This window comes from Trachurus trachurus (genome assembly GCF_905171665.1).
Source record: "Trachurus trachurus genome assembly, chromosome: 10".
Taxonomy (NCBI): domain Eukaryota; kingdom Metazoa; phylum Chordata; class Actinopteri; order Carangiformes; family Carangidae; genus Trachurus; species Trachurus trachurus.
The window spans coordinates 23,388,606-23,409,224 of NC_139894.1; the positions used below are offsets into that span (position 1 = coordinate 23,388,606).

The following is a 20,619-nucleotide window of genomic DNA, read 5'->3' on the forward strand; positions in this document are numbered from 1 at the left end:
CACCGTCCTGTTGTTCATGATGCTATGATATTTTATCATTGCTTTTTAATACCTTTTTTGTCCCGGTGTTCAATGTTGGCTCCCCGTGCAATAAGGACAGACACGAGCTCCTCATGTCCTCCTGCACATGCCAGCGTCAGCGCTGTGTCATGGTTACTCTCCGTCTGTGGGGGAAGCAACATCTCTCAGTGGATTGGACGACTCGGTGCATGTTATGTACACAGGTGGATTGTCAATTTCAAAATCTTTGCCATGTCAAAATTGCAACGTGTCTTACATGTGCATCTATATCAACAGAGGGATACAGGGGCAGGACTGAAGGGGGCGAGGCGATGTTTGCGGGCGTCTGTGTGGGTGGCTGGGACAAGGGTGTGGGTGAGGTTGTAGTGTTCAGCATGGGTACGCGGTTGCTCACAGCTGCAATAGGAACAAAACAGTTGTGCATGTACAGGTTAAGGATTTGGCAAACACTTATACCCAATAAGATTGAACAACAACCTCAAATAGACAGCAGTGAGGAAGAAAAAAAACAAAAAAAAACACTTGCCTGCCATGATGTCATCCAGCGTGTCTGTGAGCGTCTGTGCAGGTGTAGCTACCATGAGCCCGTCTGGGGCCTGTTGAGGTATCATTCCTGGGCCTAACCCAGCCAACTGCTGACCCTGGCCCTGCTGCTGCTGGCCCAGCATCTGCTGTCCCACCAGTACCCTCTGCAGCTCTGGGCTGGTACTCCCCGGGTAGTCTGGTGAGATGTAGTCGGGCAGGGGCTGGATGGGGACGAAGGCGGCCTGAGGAGGCGGCGGGGGAGGCTGAGGTTGAGTCTGCGGCGAAGGGGGCAGAGGAGGCTGCTGTGGCGGCTGTGGCCCATCCCTGTAGAGGATTGTACCCACCTGAGGAAGCTTAGGGTAATCTTCCTCTTCGCCGTCTGCCTCTTCCTCCGAACCCTCCTCTTCGTCATCGTCTTCCTCCTCCTGAAAACATACAAACACCTCAAGAATTAACGGAGTCAGAACAAACACAATGAGAATCAATACATTTACAAAAGGATGAATGTTTCACCTCTTCCCCTTCTTCTCCGAGCTGCTCCTCCTGCTCCCCGTCTTTGTTGGCCTCCTCATCTGTGTCGGAGCTGGCGTGTACCTGGGCACCCGGTGTGGCGGAGAGCAGCCCCGGAGCGGACGCCGTACTTCCAGGCCCCGGGCCCTGGCTCAGTCCGGTCTCCTGTTCCTCCTTTAAGCCCTTCGCCTCCATGTACTCTTTGGTGAACTGTTGCTGTGTTTTCAGTTGCAGCTGGCGCTCCACCTTCTGCAACTCCTTCAAGATTTTCTTCTTCTTCTGCACCTAAATAATATATTTAGTATGAATATTGCTTGTAAACAGAAATAATATCCATCCAATTCTCTTAAAATACTTAAAAGGAAGATTAAAAACAAGAGCAGAGCTTAAGTGGATGATGGCTTATACCTGCTCCTCCCGGCTCTTCTTCAGCTCCTCAATCTTGTCTTTGGTGAGCGGCTCCCCCTGAATGAGCTCTAGTGACTGAAGCTGGGCCTTCTCGATAGCACTGATTCTCTGACCCAGCTCGTTCAGTTTGCCCTCCGTCTCCTCCACAATGCACTCTAGAGGTTGGCACAAGTGGAAGGGCGGCAGAGGCTCTGCTTCAGGCCCCCGACCGACTGAGGTGGGGACACCGGGCTGAAGGGCTGCCTGTCTCTGTTTGGACGAGCCTGGATTTGAACAAAAGCGATCAAAGAAGTTGATGATTAGGCACGGTTATCAATAGAGTGCAACAAAAATAGGGGGACAACAGATGAATAGCTTGACTTCATTTCTTCAGGTAGTATTATTCACCTTTGCTGGAGATGGGTGGGGGTGTGGTGATGTTTGATGGGGCACGGTCAGGCTCCTGAGGGGGCACTACCATGGCGAGAGCTTGGATTGGGACACGAGGGACCTGTTATGACAGAGGACATGTTATGATAAAGCAATCAGAAATAACTTTTCTGTCCCAAAAAAAACCACACACTCAAAGGAACATCAATACAAACTCTGATTCTCTGCTGTGTTTACCTGAGAGGCATCTTGCGAGGGGGGAGTGAGCTGGGAGAGGTCAGGGGCAGGGACAGAAAGGATGTTGTTGGGGTAGTCCAACAAGTAGGACACCACATTAGTGTGGCCACCCTTAGCAGCTTCTATCAACATGGTCGAACCATCCTATTAAAGAGAAAAACAAAAGGAATTTCAATGTGCTGTTACACACAAATGGAAAAGCATAAATATTCTATCTTGGTTGATGTATATTCAGTGTGTGTGCATTACTTTGAGTCTGTGTGTAGGATCCGCCCCGTGCGCCAGCAGCAACTCCACCACGGCCAGATGTCCTCCAGCACAGGCCAGAGACACAACTGTGTGATCATTGTTGGCAGTAGCTCTGTTGACGTTAGCACCTGGACAGGAGATGGAGAAGAGTAAACACATTAACTCACCTTGTATAAGAGAGACTCATTCTTTTAACAGAGCAAACACCGTTGGTCTATGACTTAGATTAATTATGATGAGTGACCGGTGAGTGATTATGTATTTTCCTTATTCCTTAAATATTTTCTGTAGTTTTCTAGTGAAATTGTTGATTTCTAAATATCATATATCATCATGTCCTTTGTACGTCTAACAAGTTAGCCAACATTTCCCAGAATTGAAGACCTGCTTCACATATTTTATCTCACAATAAAAGATAGATGTCAAGTTTACCAAAACAAAACTTAACAATGAAAGTACAAAGTCAACCAAACAAATCTGATGAAGCATACTGCAAGACCTTCTTTAAGGCATAAAAAAGGAACTCAAGTAAACCTGTGAGGATTTAGGTCAAAACCAATTAACACACCTTTGCTGATAAGGAACTGCACTGTGCAGAGATGTCCGGCCCTTGCTGCCTTCATCAAGGGCGTCCGCCCCCCCTCAGACTCGTGTTCCTTGAGGAAAAAGGTGAAGCTGTGTTAGTATACGGTTAAGTGGGACTAGCAAGAATTGAGATAAATTCATCAAGAAAAAAATTGTGCCAGAAAACAGCTGTTTCACAATTCACATTTGCACAATAAAGATGTCATCTAAAACTAGGTAAAATAAAAAGAGAAATAAGTCAGTGACAAAGATGATGTCATACCAAGTTGGCTCCAGCCTGCAGCAGCACATCTGCAACATCAGTGTGTCCATTCTCACAAGCATATGTCAATGCTGTGTCACCTGTTGCTGTGGTGGCATGAACGTTTGCTCCTGAACGACAAAATCAAAAAGCTCAGGATTGTAATGACAGAGGCACAAATACAACAGTTTCAGTTGAGCTAAACACACTCTTTATTCCAGCTTTTAGATCCCCCCGGCCTCCGTTTCCTTGCTCACCTGCGGCCAGTAGGTATTTGACCAACTCCAGATGGCCCTCCTGTGCAGCCTCCATGAGGGGAGTAGAGCAGCCCAACTCGATGTCAGCCCCCGCCTTGATGAGGAAGTCGGCCACTTCCAAGAAACCTCCACAGCATGCTAGAGTCAAAGCCGTCTCCTGGGTCTCTTCTGTCTGGGCATTGATGTTAGCACCTGGACAGGAGAGCAAAAACAGTCAGGTGGCTGGTCTTGGAGAGGGGCTGATCACAGGAAAAACCAATCTGAGCACAAACTATTCACTGAATTGACACTTAATTAAGTTTCCAGATGTAAGAGCAAAGCTTATTTACCTTGAGCCAGCAGCAGTGCTACCATCTCTTCATGGCCTTCTCTAGCTGCCTCCATTAGGGGGGTGTAGCCCTCATCATTAACCTGGGCACAAACAGAAGCGTCAGCAGATAGGAAAGCATATGGGTGAGTATGACTCACTGCAAGATTACCCGATGGCACTGAACTCTGCCTCATCTTTTGTGTGTGTACTTTCACCTGGCTAGTCGTTTCATACTAGCATCCAAGACAATATATCTTTATATAAAATGTGAAGTGGATGAAGAATGACCCGCTAAAACCTGAAGCTATGTCATTTCATTTGGCATTTTGTGTACTCACTACCAGCTAAGTGTATTTGTCTATATTAACCTTTAAATAACAGCAATGAATTTTGCAGAATCCTTTTTTCCTTTCACTATTGCTCTGTCTTGTTTTTTTTTAAAGATTACACATGCAGTTTCTTTCAGAAATGTCATTTAAATGTCAAAAACAAACGAAATTCCTAATTCCTTTTTTCTTTTTAAGAAAAACTCAAACTCCTGTCTACACTCTAATGTAGATACCTTGGCCAGTATAGTACTCAACACAATAGTAGCAGGGCAGTACAACTGTAAAAAAGTTCAGCTGTGTCATTTATAGATACAGCTTTGGATAGACGACAGGGAGTCTCATCCCCTCCTGTTTTCATGGTCTGGTGTCTATTTCTTTACACACCTCTTCCAAGTTGGCTCCTCTCTCTATTAGCAAGGCTGCAAGCTCCACGTGTCCTCCACAGGCTGCGAGGGTGAGGGGCGACTCGAAGGAATCAGCTGGCATGTTGACCTGAGCACCGCTGTCCAACAGCAGCCGTGCTACCTCGACATGGCCGTCCTGGGACAGCGAGACACACAAAGAATGTAGAGATAAGCACCTGAATACATCACATTAGATCAGCTGTCATCCACGTTTAAATACAATTGCACTAAATGAGGCTGAGGACACCATAAACGAACGTGTTATTTGTCTGAAACAAACATACAAGCAAATGCAATCGGGGCAATTTCAAAAAAAAAGTGAATACTGGTTATCATTAGGTTTGGGTCAGATGCTCACCATGCAAGCCTCCATTAGTGCTGTGTGCATCTCATCTGTTTTGTGTTCCTGATCTGCTCCAGCCTCCAACAGAAAGCGCACCATATCCAAGTGACCTGCAGCAGAGAAACAAACATAATAGAGTATTAGTAAGAGCATGTAAAAGGCAGAGGGACTAATCAAGGCAATCAAGAGGATATGATATTTGCATTCGCACCTTTGTAGCAGGCGAGTGTGAGCGCGCTCTCTTTGAACTCATTGGAGTGTGTGTTGATGCCGGCGCCATACTCCAAGAGTACCCTGGCCACCTCCACATGGCCAGCACTGGCTGCCTCCATGAGAGGTGTGTGTCCATTCTCGTTGTGGTCCTCAATGTTAGCACCCTCTTTCAACAGCACCTTCACCACATCCACGAAGCCGCCAGCACATGCGTACGTCAGAGCTGTGTTGCCTGGAAGAGATCAGAGACATCAATCCGAATGCAAAACATTGGAGAGTAAATGAAATACTCCTAATTATAGAGAAATGAAAAGGGTTTCACCTGTGGAGGACTGCGCATTAACATCTGCCCCGTGGACCAGGAGTAGCTTGACAATGTCCACATAACCTCCGCTGGCGGCAGCCATGAGCGGCGTTATATCCCCCTTGATGCCCCTGTCCTCCACATTTGCATGCATGGCCAACAAAACCTAAACATCAAAGATGAAATTAAGAAACATCCATGGAGGCTCGTCACCAATGGCCAATTTCCCCACAACAATCGGCCAGTGACGACATCGTGATTCCATTTTTGCTTTGCAGACGAGTTGCGTCACAGTACAAATAATACACATGGAATCACAGTCACGCTAAAAATCTAATCCCAGCCAAACCCTCCTTTCACATACCTGTGCAAGTTCATAGTAGCCAGCTGAGCAGGCGAGGCACAGCAGGCTCTCCCCTTCCTCTGTGTGTTCGTTGACGCTCCGTCCCTCATCCAACAATTTGCGCACAGCGTTGACATCCCCATCTGAGCACGCCTCTGCTAAACTACGGCTGAAAATAACCAGACTGCTACAATTACTGCCACTGTGACAGGTGAGCACACATGCGCCTCACAATTACGCAATCACTTTGAAGGAGCAAACATACACACACACACAAGCGTACAGACATATGGTATATGCAACTCTTTCTATTAAATGCAACTCTATCAATCTATCACACTATATACACACACAAGATAAACTCTCATTTGCCAGAGTCAGTATGGGCGAGATACATACTTGTCGGCTTGGCCGGCGTTGAGTGTGTTTTCAGCTCTCATACGTGTCAGGGCTGCTGCAGCCTCATCCAGGGCACAGCTCACAGATGACGTCAGTCGCCGTAGCACCTCTGGGTCTGCAAAAGCTTTACCATCGGCAGTGGACAGTTTACCGATGCCTGCCGAACATCAAAAGGGCAGATGCGCATAGGGCAAGGCAAACCACAGGGGAGCACAACCACACCAGACCAGATGAAGAAGCAAGTCCAGTCCAGCCAATCCAGTCCAGGGTTAGTAGTAGCATACACAAAGAGGAAAAAAGAAAAAAAAAAGAAAAAAGTCACACACAGACATAGAAAACACACACAAGCATTTGTTAATATGGCTTAATATTTTTTTTGGCATTACTTTCAATACACCATCTATGATTCATAATATTTTGCCAGTGACTGGATCAAATGGCAAGGTACACAGCAATATCAACTGGGCTGCTCTGGGCAGACCTGTAACCAAAACTAGAATGAATACAATGAGGGAGGTAATGTTAGTTCTATATAGTAGTAGACAGAGGGTGAGGCGGCTGTTAATGGTAGAGGATAAAAAAGTTCTCATCCTGTGTGAATTATAGATGGGTAAGAGCCAGTGAATGTGACAGAAACAGTGTTCAGCAAGGAATAAAAAGCACAACTGGGAAGAAAACAAAATGCCATATGAGAAAAAAAATGTTTGTGTATGTGTTTGGAAGAAAACACCAAAGAGAAGAACAACAGTGAGGAGCAAGCAGCAGTGAGAAAAAAAAACAACTTCTTCTGCTAAAGACCTACAGTGAAAGTTTGCTGAAGACAGAACAAGGACCACTTCCCAACCAATGAAACCATTCAAATGTTTGTGTGTGCGTGTTGGTAACTTTCGTTTTAAGAGCATGTGGAAAAATAAAGTGAGAAGAGCCAAAAGAAAAGAAAAAAAGTGTTGGCTTTGAACTTTTCGGCCTCAGCCTCAACCCAACCATTAGCCAGGCAGAAGTGAGCTCCAGCCCTTGTGGTCGTCCTGTGTTTTCACCACTAGGCCTGCGACTAGAGCTAACCTTAGTTTGGCTCTCAGACGGGGATTTCACAATGGTCCCCAAGGCAGAGGAAGTTGATCATTAATGTTTTACTGTATAGTGTTTATCTCAGATAAGTTCACTGAACCAAAACAGACTGAATACACAGGCGGTTAAAGGACTGTGAATCAGGACTTTTTTTCTCCATTCCATTTGTAAATATACGGGACGATACCTGTGTTTAGCACCGTGAATCACCCTTCAGACAAAAATAACTGAGCTTCACCGATTTTAGGTTTGACTCTAAGTGTTGTTGAGGTCAAGACTGAGTTAAAGCACAAGTAGGGCTGGGCTATATTATATGGCAAAACATTTTATGACGATATATATTTTTCCATATTGATTGATTCCCGATATTTATCACGATATGTATTTTTTGCTGATGCTGCCAATTTGAGGAGCATCCTGTCTGAATCCTGAATAAACCAGAAGAGTGTCTTCAGTTTGAGAGGAAGATCTGAGTTCACGTTTATGTTCACAAAGGGTGAAAAGGTTCACAAATCCACAGTTCCAAAGGCTTTAGTCTTTCTATTTGTTTCATTATACTCAAAGTAAAGATGGTCATGCTTCTCTGTAATACGTTAGACTGTGTTAGTCACTAGCTGCAGTGAGAGGGACGCAGCGCTGACACACACACTGCAACGCTGAACCTAAAGGAGCCTTAGTGCGTGTTCTTCACGGCGTAGACGAGCCAACATTTGAGACGCGTTACCGCAGAATTGACGACACAAGCAGCTCAGTGTTTTCATAGTCGTAGTTTTCTCCTCCACTTTCTTACAGTCGTATCATCAGGTCGCTCCGACTCAACTCTGCTCCTCAAAGCAGCAGACATGATGCTGCTGGAGCCTCCTCTATCTTCTCTGCAGCTGACCTGCTGCTCTACTGGACACTGAACCCTCTGCCTCTGAGCAAAAAGAAAAATACTTTGCTAGGTCTCTGGTGCGAGGCTTCTTTGCACATGATGACCCGAGACAGGGGAACTGACTGGGCCGGACTTATTTCATAAACCGCCCCACATGCTCACTATCGCAAAGTTGCCATCAGCTCCACTTCCTCTCTTTTCCCCCCGCTTTTCCAACTTTCACTTTATTCTGCTTCCCTGTAGCTTTAGGTGCAGCTGCTGCAGCTCAAACAAACCATATACGCTCACAACAGGAGGCGGTGTATCCTACGTACAGACTGACAGGACAAGTGAAATATGTCCATAGCCGATAATCGTAATCAATCAAAAACATTTTGTATGATCCCAATTGGCGATCATTTTATTGCCCACCCCTAAGTACAAGTAGTTGTTTTTATAGTATTTCAACTGAAACTACCGGTAGTTAACAGCTAACCACCGAGCTGCCTGTGCCCACTGTACCACCAACACATGATGTCGTCTGAATAAACATCTCTGTCCAAGTTGCTAGTTAAAATTTCAGCAACATTTGTATAAGAAAAGCCAACTACGTACAAACATTAAAGCACATCATCTTGTATACAACATATCATATAAGTAACTTATAGGCTACAACAAACTAACTTTTGGAACAAATGCTAATTAGGGTAGAAATGCATATGACTGCATATGACTTGGGTTTGGATAATAGCCGTGTTAAATGTCCAGTGTCCCTGGCTCATGGTTCAGACCTGCCCTAGCCAATTACAGTACACCACAAAGGTGTTAGATACAAGGCATTTAGATCCAGGATGAAAGGGATATACAGTGTGTTTACCCATAAGCACCTGCTTCAGCAGAGCTCCACCAAAACTCAGTTTGACATGTTTACACAAACAACATAATCTTCTCTCAAATAAAATCTGTCAGTGTACGAACAGTATATACATATACAGCGGGGAAAATAAGTATTGAACGCGTCAACATTTTTCTCAGAAAATATATTTCTAATAGAGCTATTGACATGAAATTTTCACCAGATGTCGGCATCAACCCAAGTAATGCACACATACAAAGAAATCCGAACATTAATGTCCATAAATTAAGTTATGTGTAATAAAGTGAAATGACACAGGGAATAAGTATTGAACACATGAAGAAAAGGAGGGGCAAAAAGGTATGGAAAGCCAAGAAAACAGCTGGAGTTTGTCAGTATTTAGAATGTAATCCTGTCTCCTATCAGTACAAAGTAATATCTGCTGGTTTAGTCCTGATTGATGCCTTTTAAAAGGTTTCTCACCACCAAGGTGTCAGACAATAAGAATTGCATGGTGGGCAATGGCAAAGAGCTGTCTAAGAGCTGTCTAAAGACCTACGCAGCCAAAGATTTCAAACAGAAGAGTCAAAACAATAATCAGAAGGGTTCCCTAACAGTCCAGGACACTGGTGGAGAGCTTCAGAAAGATCTGGAATCAGCAGGTACAGTTGTTTCAGAGAAAACAATAAGTAATGCACTCAACCATCATGGCCTCCATGCACGCACACCATGCAAGACATGGAGGCCATGGCGGTTGAGTGCATTACTTATTGTTTTCTCTGAAACAATTGTACCTGCTGATCCCAGGTCTGTCTGAAGCTCTCCACCAGTGTCCTGGACTGTTAGGGAACCCTTCTGATTATTGTTTTGACTCCTGTTTTGCAATAGTAAGGTTGTGTAGGCTCTTAGACAGCCCTTTGCCATTGCCCACCATGCAATTCTTATTGTCTGACACCTTGGTGGTGAGAAACCTTTTTAAAAGGCATCAATCAGGACTAAACCAGCAGATATTACTTTGCACTGATAGGAGACAGGATTACATTCTAAATACTGACAAACTCCAGCTGTTTTCTTGGCTTTCCATACCTTTTTGCCCCTCCTTTTCTTCATGTGTTCAATACTTATTCCCTGTGTCATTTCACTTTATTACACATAACTTAATTTATGGACATTAATGTTCGGATTTCTTTGTATGTGTGCATTACTTGGGTTGATGCCAACATCTGGTGAAAATTTCATGTCAATAGCTCTATTAGAAATATATTTTCTGAGAAAAATGTTGACGCGTTCAATACTTATTTTCCCCGCTGTATACATACGCACACACCCACATCCTAACACCAAATGCTTATTCCGGACAAACAACTGGTTTTCCCACTAACCTGGCAGCACTAGGACACTAGGACATTTATATGCATGTTGTGCACCAATAACAACTAGACCCAGGCAGCAGTTGTGTTGACGTGAGTCACATTAACTTGACATTTAATGTAAAATGGGTTACATGTTTGTTTGATGTTAAGGTTGATGCTCAAACTGTGCAGTGGCCTCGAGGAAACATAGTATTATCCATAAAAAAATATATAGAAGAGGGGAGGGGGGCTTTTGCCCTATTTTCTGTGTCATCTAGCTGTTTATATATAAACACCACCACAGTGCACCAAGATCACTTGACTTTTCTGACTTATGTACAATAATATAACAGTTAATGAACTCAGAATAAAACGCATACCGTAATTATTAAAAGTACAGTATACAGTAACACCAAAGTCGGTATATTACGCTAATACATCAATTTTAATTTTCAGAAACATTTTATAAACTTACCAAAATCAGAGCCACCCTGACTATTTTGCTTCATAACAAGATAACTCTATTCCCAACCAAAATAACATACTTTTCACATATTCCAGTGCAATCTGAAAAAAGAAAATCATTTCAGGAGAGAATTTGTAACATTCTGGATAAAATGTAGCATCGTTAAGGTTGGTCAGCCTTAGCTAATGACTTACTGTAGATTCTAATGTTTATTATAATCAGCAGATTATATCAAACATCAGACTGACTTGTAACACTTGTGTAAAACGTGTTAACAGGAATTCACCTGAAAGCTTCATTGCAGCTGAGAATGTCTCTCAACTGTTTCACTGCTGAAATTAATTGGTCGACTGATGGATGTTGACAGGCGGATAACATACTGACTTTTCCAACTCTATAGGCTGTACAGTTCAACTACAGTTCAGAGTCACAGATCTTAAAAATGACTAGACAGGGTCATATGAAATGTGTATCTCTCTAAATTAGAGCTCTCCCCTTCTTTTGCTTTTGATTTATCTTTTTTTGTGTGTGTGTGTGTTTATTACTTTCCCTTGATAACTGCACTGAATCTTTAAAATTTTTAGTGTTTAGGTCTTATCTGGCCGCTTTGTTCTATATGTGCCCTTTGTCTAATATATAATGTTATATTAATCAAGGTTTTCAATCTCCATTGAAAAAAAACTAAGCTATTTTGCTATTCTGCTATTTTGTTTTTCTTATTTCTATACTTTTGACTGTTTTCATCTCAATCTCAAAATATTGTTTAAGTATTTGTATGCATTAAGTGCAGTAATCAGTAGTTATAAACCTGCCTTGCCTTGTAAAGTCAAGTTGTCTCTGCTGCAGGATGTCTGGTCGATGTAGCCTGAGGAGAGCCATTTAAAGTGGAGAATACTGGAGTTTGACAGTGTTTGGAGAGAATTCATCTAAGTTAGATTAGTGTGCAAATTTCTGCTTTGCTAGAGGAGCAATATTTGCAAAAGACCAACATTGCAGCTGCCAAGACGAGAACAGGTAGGAATATAAATCTTTTTCATCATAGGCTGTATTTTAACAAACTGACTTTTCTACTTGTGGCTGCATGATGACAGCATGCCCACACAATTGGATATCCTGGAACAGAGCAACGAGGGATCTCCAAACTGAAAATGTGAGGGTTCCTGCTTGAAAAGTACACTGTGTAGAAATGACTGTAAACAGTTTTGTTTACATTCAATGATTCTCCCCCAAAGCACATCGTTTGTACCCTTAGGGCCGTACAAACATGTCAAATCTACTCCTTAACTTTTGTATTTCCTCATTTAAAGCAGAAGTAAGCGATATTTTTGTGTTAATATAAGTCTTAAATAGTTATATCTTCCGACAGCAATCACTTACATAGAGTGTTTGGTCTGAAACACGGGTCTCTCAGTCACTCTGCGGCATGAAGGGCTGTGTGTGCAGCCAAGGGATGCGCGTGAATGTGGTGACGTAGGGACGAGGACCAATAGATCCATGACGAGGGCTGCTAACTCCGTCGGCTGACAAGAAGTTATGGTGCGTTCAAGGCAACTCGTAACTCATGTTTTTTCGACCTGTGAAGTCGTACCAGTTCGATCTGGTGCGAGTTCACGGGTCGGAAAAACACGAGTGGCCGTTATAGTGCACTTTCACAGGCATCAGTTCGGAGAAACGCGAGTTGCGGGTTGCCTGGAACGCTACAAAGTCGTAAGTTGTGACTTGAAGCTGTAACTTACGGTTTCAAAAGCCTGCCTGGAACGCAGCATTAGCCAAAACGACCGGATCGCTTACTTCTGCTTTAATGTTGTCATACCTAGATTGTTTCTCTTGGCCTTTCACAGACACACTACTACCTTTAATGGCACAAATGACATTAACAACTGTTGATATGATCTGCTGCTTTCTACAGTCAGCAGAAATGTATTACATGTCACCCCAATGCTTGTGGCATGGTGTATGCATACCCTTGTGCCTGCACTGGTAGAGTATATACAATAACAACTTGGGGACATGTGAATCACAACATGGCTTTACAGCACCACTCCTGTTCCTTCATGGGGAGGTCTGAGCTGATATTTTCTGTGTGTACGCAAAACTTTTAGTTAGAGGAACTTTTTTCTCATGGAACTACAGAGGTTGCTGAAGACCACTGGTTGCCTGGGTTTCTTCCTACAGTCAAAAACTGGGAGGATAAAGGAAAATAGGCTGCAGGTGTTTGAAAACCCAACAACTACAACACGCCGCTCCACTCCTGTACAGCAGGTGGCAGTACTGCAGAAAAGGGTACAATGGTGGCGCCATATAAAGCAACCAACAAGCGGCGGAGAGGACTTTACTGGGAAAGAGACACGCAGTATTCAAGTATTTTTTTTAGACGATGGGTGAAATAAAATGCTGGCATTCTCAAACAATAAGAAATGTTCGGTAATGCAATCCCCTCACTACTAGTTGTCATGTTTTTGAAAAGTACTATCTGATGTGCAGGGACTTCAAGTTCATCCAAAGGTTCCTAGTTCCTGGGGAAGGTTCCTCTGGTCGAGATGAAGTTCATGTCTCACAGGCGACAATCAAAAAATGTAATCACAGGATTCCTGAAATTTTTTATAGTGGCCTGTAACAAAATGTTCTAATACATCTATGAATGGTGTCAGTAAACTTTTGTGCCAAGGGGTTTGAACAGCCTATCCTCATTCCCCACATGAACAAAATGCTCTAGGTTCAACAACCGAAAGTAGCAGGACAGAGTCACATTTTTGTTCTTTTGGCCCCAAACTCCAGCACAATGGGCTGGAAACAAAACATGGACAGAGGAACTGTCAGGTTTAAGAACCATTGGTCTTCTATAATTTCAAGGTGTTTACATCCTAACAAATAAAACAGTGTACACTGAACTGAAGCCATTCCCATACAAATGATTCCACATTTAGGTGCCTAAAATGTATTCGAAAAATTAAAAACAACTGTCTGAAGTCTACGACCTGCAGATATCAGCTGACGCTTTCATCTTCCTCTGTCACGGTCTTGACAGAACTGGAATTTGACTACTTGAGGTTGTCCACATCTTTCAAAAAGATTGAGGGACACCTTACAAATAGTGACATTATTATCATCATCAGCATCATCATTATCGCTATCATAACGGTTATTATTATGGAAGCTGAAGCCTTAATACAAACCAACAATGTAAGGTTTCACCTCTTCTGTTCCGACTAGTCAGGGAGAAAGGGGAATAGAATGAGATTAGCTATTAGCCGTTCAACACAGGCTCTCTGCAAGCTGTGGAGGCTCAAGCGTGTTGCAGCGTTAATCTGCCCGGTAATGTTCATAAGCCCAAACGAGGCCAGGACACCCAGCCCTAATGGATTAATCTACACAGGCCGTCTTACACCTAGATTACAATTTCTAATCAAACTAATTTACCCAAATCACTTTCAAACTGTGCTGATATGACACTTGCAGAACCTGCACGTTCTCTTTATTGACATTTCAGCCTTAGGCTTTATTTAATACCTTTACGACTGTTGTTAGGACTGGAAATGAGATAGGGCTTAAAAATCTGAGGCAGAAAGATGTGGTCTCATTTATTCAAAATATCTGCTTGTTGTTAGAGGCAATACATTAAGATTAGTTGGAGAAAAATAGGTGTGGCCAGTGAGGTAACAATCTATTACATATCAACATCTGTCAAGTCTTGTACATTTGAAGTGAGTTCAAACAAAGCAGTCATACCTGCAGCTTCCAGTAGAGCCTCAAGTCGGGCCTGTGTCTCTGGATCAACAGTCCTTAAATCTACTCCATCTGTGGCGCTGGACAAAAGCAACTCTGACGCTGTCTTCATGATGGGGTTATCCAGGTCCTCCTGGTCCAAAATGAATGACTCCACCTAAAAGAGGCAAAGGGAGGAGGGTAAAAGAAAAATCATTAGTCCTTAGACAGCTGTTTCCATGTTAGTTCCTGATCAACAAATGTACATTGCCAAAATTCTTGACCTTGGCCAGTATTCATGAAACAGAGAAACACATTAGATTGTGTGAAATAGTTAAAACATTTGCTTTGCACTGCTCAATACATCCCATATTATTTCTATTGCTCTATCTATATAGAAGTGGCCCACACACACAAATATCCCACCTATAAAAAGACTAGGCACGCTGCCTTTGTTTATTTACAGTTTCTTTCAACAGAAGGGAAGCGAAAAGGAGCACCAGGGTAAGAGTCGAAGCCACGGCCAGGAATTACAACCCCTGCACACATGGAGATTCAGCTGAGAGTCAGCTGCCCAAGTAGAGCACCACAGTCACATACCTGTGCTTTTCTCCTGTTGGCTATGATGTATTATGCTCTGTATTACAAACATTTTATTATTCCAAAGGAGTCGACATAATAATTATAAACTTAACTGGCACAACAAACAACGTTTTATTCACTTCTAAGCACAGCTACTCAAGTTAATATTTCTGTGAATGTTACTACTGCTCTAATCGATATTGTTAGCCACAGAAATTATATTTATATATATATGAATACGGGACTTTACACATTAAGTCTAAAAATTATGCGTCTACTTACACATAAAAACAGATTTATATAAACATTACCCATGTAAACAATAAACAAAAAACAAGATCATTAATGTCAACAAACACCACTGTTTACATTCATCGTCTATTTCACAGTAACACATAGTCAACTTCTTTGATTTCATATTTTCGTAGTGAGAAAACTATTTGAATTCCACATTGCATTGATAATAGAAAAACTTATTTGCTTAATAATTTACTTGTAGCAGTTCCAAGTCTCCTGTCCTCAAATCAGACTTTTGTTGTGGGGAAAGTGTTTTGTTTTTTTTTTATCTAGAGAACTGTTTTGGCATCTAATTACAGTGTTAGTGAGGGGAAAAACAAATACATTACATACATCAAAGATCAATTTACACAATTCCAAGCAAGTGGCCTCATGAAATTGCACCCGATACTTAAACGGTCTTAATAAAATTATGTTGACAAAACCAGGTGAATTCATTGGTAATACACTGTATTTAACCTGGGCAAACAGCCTACCTGGGAGGTGTGTTTTTAAATACGGTAAGTAAACAATTTAGAATAAATTACAAGTTAGTGTCAGCAGGGTCACTAGTTTGCAAAACATGCTCTGATAAAAGCTGATGAAGTAACACTCTTTGTGTATGTCCATCCATAAGCTGCAGCAGGTTTTTAGGCCTTTGCCTAGAGAGAGCAAATGTTGAGAGAGAGTCAGCATTCAGCACTGTGGAGGAATTCAGCTATACGATAGTAACACAGAGCACAACAACCCATGGGGAATGTAGTTCTACGAAGGCCTTTGTAATCAACAACGGACATCAGTCTTCACTATTAATGAACTACAGTTCCCAGAGTGTTGGTATCCAGAGAGCTGGAAAGGCCTAGAATGGCATCTGCTTAATCCTGGGGCTCAGATTTTAGCTACTGCCCAGAGCAGCGAGTTCTCCACTGGAGTAAAACACCACAACAAACGCTCCCTTTCAGACTTATTTAGCAGACTGGGTGAGTGAAGAAACATGACACGAGACCATAAGCTTGAAACATGTCTCAATTAAACTGCCCGAGGTGTAATTGTCAGACTTGATATTTCCTTCTCCTGCTAATATGCAGCTGATGCTCAGATAGCTATTACCAGGCTATACAGACATTCATATAAGCTGACAGTCTTATTTGTATAGCTGTCACAGCTGTAGTATGTAGCATGCCAATACCTCCTTGGTCAGATATTAGTGAAGTACAACAGAGATAGCTCAACAGGTAATGTGCATTGCTTTCCACACCCATGGCTGATTGATGGCAGTATTGCTAGGACTAAATGCTACATTGCCTTTTGGATAATAATGAACATTACTTTGTCATGAAAAGGCCATTAAACTGAAACCTTTGGCAGGTGTGTGCAAATGAAATATGTGCCATCCAGCAGCCCGAGAAGTTCAATTAATGTGTCTTCTGCCGTCATATGATAGGCTAAACTCAATTACACAACAATAGTATGGCTGACAAATCTTAACATCTTTCAACTGACAGCTCACAGCTGCCAAGGCGTGCAGTAAAGATGGTTTGGTTATGACATGGCATTTTGTGAGTCTGATTAGTAACCTTTAGATTATTTGTGATAAAAATCCCCCAAGAAGTGATTTTGTCACACTGTCATCTAAAAAAGGCGATTTGTAAGATCGGTGCTGTGGAGACAAATATTTAGTTCAAGCTGTGTATTCGGAGCCCATATATAACGTGTCCACAGTATGTTTAGTTGATGCCATCACACCTGTCCCCGTGTGTGACTGCCAGCACATGGAAAGTTGGACACCTCTCAACATGAACTCTAGCTGCTTTCAATTCTGACAACGCAAATCAAGTTGACACAGTGGTGGTGGCTATCTGTCCGACGGAGGCGAGGGATGGGGGGGGGAAATAACAACAACAACTGGGTTATTATTTGTCAACACTGACTATCGAACATTCGGGTAGTTCCGCAAGGAAAAGCATAATCTGCTCATGTAGAAAAGTTAGCAAGAGAACGATCGGAGTTAATTTACATGATTTAGAAAAGTGACGTAATTGCACCATAACTACGAAAATGGCAGATAGTTAGCCGGCCGTGTACGTCCGTGGGTTTACGGGCATCTTCCATTTGCCGTGGCTAGAAAGCTGTTGGAAGAGCTGCTGCAAACTTGTGATGGGTGTTGCGAGACGACAGCACCGAGCGAGGCCGTCGTCGCTTCCACCCGAACTAGGCCGTGGTCACAGCCTGCGCTGCATAAATAAAACATTTCAGCCGGTTAGCGTCAACAACTGCTTGTGTCTCACCAAACATTACCGACATCAAACACCCCGTGAGCACCCGAGCTGACAAGAAGGGTGATTCCATTAAAGTGCTGGTTTATTTTACGTAATTTCAGCGGCCTGGGAGGGGGTGGTTGCCAACTGCGAGCTAATTCGCTAGCTAGCAGGCAGCTAGGCGCTAGGAGAGGAATGTTGCCTAGCTCTCTGGTTAGGCTGCGCTAACTAGCTTAGCGTAGCTTAGCGTAGCGTAGCTACCTCTGAAACCTCGTCTTCGTCGCTGCCGGATCCTGGACCCGAGGAGAGGACGGCCGCGGCCGCTAGTTTGAAATCCAGTCTTTCAGCAGCAGGGCCGCCAGGTTCGCCGTACAAACGTACTTTCTTTCCTCCTACACCAATCCCAATGCCCCCTAGTCCGACTCCTCCTGGTGTCGCTCCTACCCCCATCCCTGCCACTGGGGAGCGAGGAGTCACCGAGTCAATCTCGTCCTCGAAGCCGTCCGTCAGCATTGCCGTCCCGGCTACTGCATCCTGCATACTTGTGTTCACGATACGCGTGTTAGCGAGCTAGCTGTTGACTTAAACGTCCGTCCAGGTTCTTTCTTTTAGGATATTTGCGTGATTTTACTTCAGGGAATCCAGAAACTCTCCCGAAGCGAGGGTTGAGGAGGATCTCTTTCCCCCAGCCATTAACTTTCTAACAACCTAACCCGATACGCACTGTTTCTCAGAAAGACCGCCCCTGTGGGGAATTTTGATAATCCTATTGGTGTAGCCGGTAAAAGCTCTGTTTTCAATTGGCCGGCGTTAGTGCTTGTCAGACATGAGACCGCAACGTCATGTTAGGTTTACCAATATCACGAGGCTGTAGAACGAACGTCAAGACATGACATGGTAGGCCAACTTAACTGGTAGCTAGCTCTACTAGTTCATGTAAACTCTGACTGGGGAAATTATACAGTGAGAGAGACTGGTGTGAGAGTCTGTCAGTACCTGTTGTGTATGTTAATCACTAATATAATGTGATTTAAAATGACAAAATGATAAGTGAACCTTACAAATAACACATGCTGTAACTTATGTGTTATTATTGTATGTGTTTGGCATTGTATTTTAATTAACAAATACAAGAAGATTATAGTTTATACACTCAATGACACGAGACAGAACAAGAGAAACAGAAATAACAAGAAATTAATAGTAGGACAAGATTGTGATCACACTTCTCAATTGAAGTGGACTGTTTTTATATGTATACACACTTTTATCACTGCAAATAAGTAACCCACAATGCCATGCCATGATATCCTAATATGCCTAAGGTTACTTCAAACAAAAAACAAATATGACTCATGGAATATAATACATCCATGATATGACTTCACCCACAAAAATAAAAAATGTAATTTTTACACCACTGAGCAATAGGTGCTTAATTGAACTGGCCCTCAGGTACAACAGTTATGTTTAAGAACTCAACTCCAGGGAAGGTTTGATTTGACATTAAGCACCTTTCCACTATAAACCAAGAGCACCATTGGTCCTGAAAGAACACTGCTTTATTCAATGAAGTTTACTGATTACTTTTACTCTTTATATGCCATTACTGTTGAGATTTATTTCAAGTGTGGAATTCATATCTGTGTTAAAAGAGGTATATTTCTTGATGGAACTGTATTTCTTGGAAAATGCACACATAGGATAGACAATTAACAAAAAAGATGGCTCCTGTGACTGCGAAATGATGCACAGTTTGGCTATCTTCAAAATCACAATGTGCCCAACCATTCATGTTTTTTGTCACTGTGTGCTTCATATCCGTATTCAGATTTATTTGGATCCACGATTTAAGAATAAAAACATTCAATAAGATATCACTTGAATGTTTCTTAATATGTACATCTGCACACATTTCCTGAAATTGTTCTCATAACTGTTCAAGTATGACCATGAAGTAAGCATGATGGAGAGCTCAATACCAAATTATAGGGATATTAGTCATATTTTATGGCTTTATCTAAAGTAACAAATGAGCATAGTTTTGGTATTAGTACTATTGGTACTATTTTATTTTTACAACCTGATTTTGATTTATTAATTTATTCTTATCCATTTTTGTTTGTTTGTTTGTTTGTTTTTGGAGTAACATAGAATCTGTAATTTTATTACACAATGTTGCATGGTGATTTAATCTGAATCTGAAAAGTGTGAAGTGTTTCCCACAAAAAATAGCCTTTTTATAGAGAGGCATAAAGTAAAAACTCAAGTAAAATATCAGTACTTCAAAATTTTGCAATTGCATTACTTGAATTCATGTAATCTGTGATTATGTCCCCCACAAGAGATTTGCAATGTTATTCGTGGAGCTGATCATTATTTGGTGATAGTGTCTTGCCATTGCTTATAAAATGACTTAATCAAAGCAGGTATATCAAGTGTCTTGCCAAAAGAAATGTATATTACTGTGGAAAGTTAAACATCTCTTACCTATCAACATCTCTTGCCTAAATCCATAGAGAGATTTCATTGATTTCAATAAATGCGTTTTATCTGGCTTGCTTTTGTGAATTTGGGATTGCAAACCAAAACCAGCTGGTTGCAAAATGTTGCTTATTCGCTTATCCTGCCCAAATGTATAGTAATCATCGAAACCATCAGCTGGGGGTTATGGTTGACTGTGGTTTCACCTATTCCTGAATAGCCTTATAGCAAGCAACCATATACTCCAGCAGAGGCTGAAGAGCGTTACAAGTTACTGACCACAGTAAATACGGCTACTTGGGTTTGTAGGCCAGGAGATGCCGCCGGGCCGCCCAGGGCCTCAGGCAGCAACGTCATCATTTTTGGGCTGGGACACAGACCGGCCGGAGGCGCTTGGCCATTCAGCCGGGGTTGCCAGGTGTGTTAAAAAACCCACACTTTCAGTCAATTGTGGGATATTGCAGAATAATTTAGCACATTTCCGAAATTTTGATTTCAGTTAAATCAAAAAACACAATAATAATTATTGCTTACGAGTATATTAAAAATCAAAATACTTTGTATTTCTTTTAAATGTGATGGTATAGCATCTTAAGGACAGAGAGTATTATTCAGTGCGTCACTATGTTGTTCCTGAAAGGGGGATGGTGAGAGAGTGCTGGCAACCCGACG

General features: G+C 42.3%; 1 protein-coding gene across 7 annotated transcripts in view; it reads right to left on the minus strand.

Annotated features, from left to right (window-relative positions):
* ankhd1 (ankyrin repeat and KH domain containing 1) overlaps nucleotides 1-18,175 on the minus strand; it is a 28,611-nt gene extending 10,436 nt beyond the window's left edge. The window contains exons 1-20 of one of the 7 annotated variants that reach the window (XM_083981283.1): nucleotides 17,725-18,175; nucleotides 14,372-14,525; nucleotides 6,048-6,171; nucleotides 5,670-5,817; nucleotides 5,324-5,471; nucleotides 5,000-5,233; nucleotides 4,804-4,898; nucleotides 4,426-4,581; nucleotides 3,732-3,813; nucleotides 3,403-3,594; nucleotides 3,167-3,276; nucleotides 2,888-2,975; nucleotides 2,320-2,447; nucleotides 2,071-2,214; nucleotides 1,852-1,954; nucleotides 1,465-1,727; nucleotides 1,060-1,341; nucleotides 548-971; nucleotides 278-417; nucleotides 53-164 (exon numbers count right to left, since the gene is read on the minus strand). In XM_083981283.1, coding sequence (XP_083837409.1) covers nucleotides 53-164; nucleotides 278-417; nucleotides 548-971; nucleotides 1,060-1,341; nucleotides 1,465-1,727; nucleotides 1,852-1,954; nucleotides 2,071-2,214; nucleotides 2,320-2,447; nucleotides 2,888-2,975; nucleotides 3,167-3,276; nucleotides 3,403-3,594; nucleotides 3,732-3,813; nucleotides 4,426-4,581; nucleotides 4,804-4,898; nucleotides 5,000-5,233; nucleotides 5,324-5,471; nucleotides 5,670-5,817; nucleotides 6,048-6,171; nucleotides 14,372-14,525; nucleotides 17,725-18,003 — 3,406 coding nt within the window. In that variant the 5' untranslated portion in view covers nucleotides 18,004-18,175. Of the gene's footprint in view, nucleotides 1-52; nucleotides 165-277; nucleotides 418-547; nucleotides 972-1,059; nucleotides 1,342-1,464; nucleotides 1,728-1,851; nucleotides 1,955-2,070; nucleotides 2,215-2,319; nucleotides 2,448-2,887; nucleotides 2,976-3,166; nucleotides 3,277-3,402; nucleotides 3,595-3,731; nucleotides 3,814-4,425; nucleotides 4,588-4,803; nucleotides 4,899-4,999; nucleotides 5,234-5,323; nucleotides 5,472-5,669; nucleotides 5,833-6,047; nucleotides 6,205-14,371; nucleotides 14,526-17,724 lie in introns of all 7 variants that reach the window. The other 6 variants (XM_083981282.1, XM_083981281.1, XM_083981280.1 and 3 more) reach the window with 6 other exon arrangements.
* Nucleotides 18,176-20,619: the final 2,444 nt, after the last annotated feature.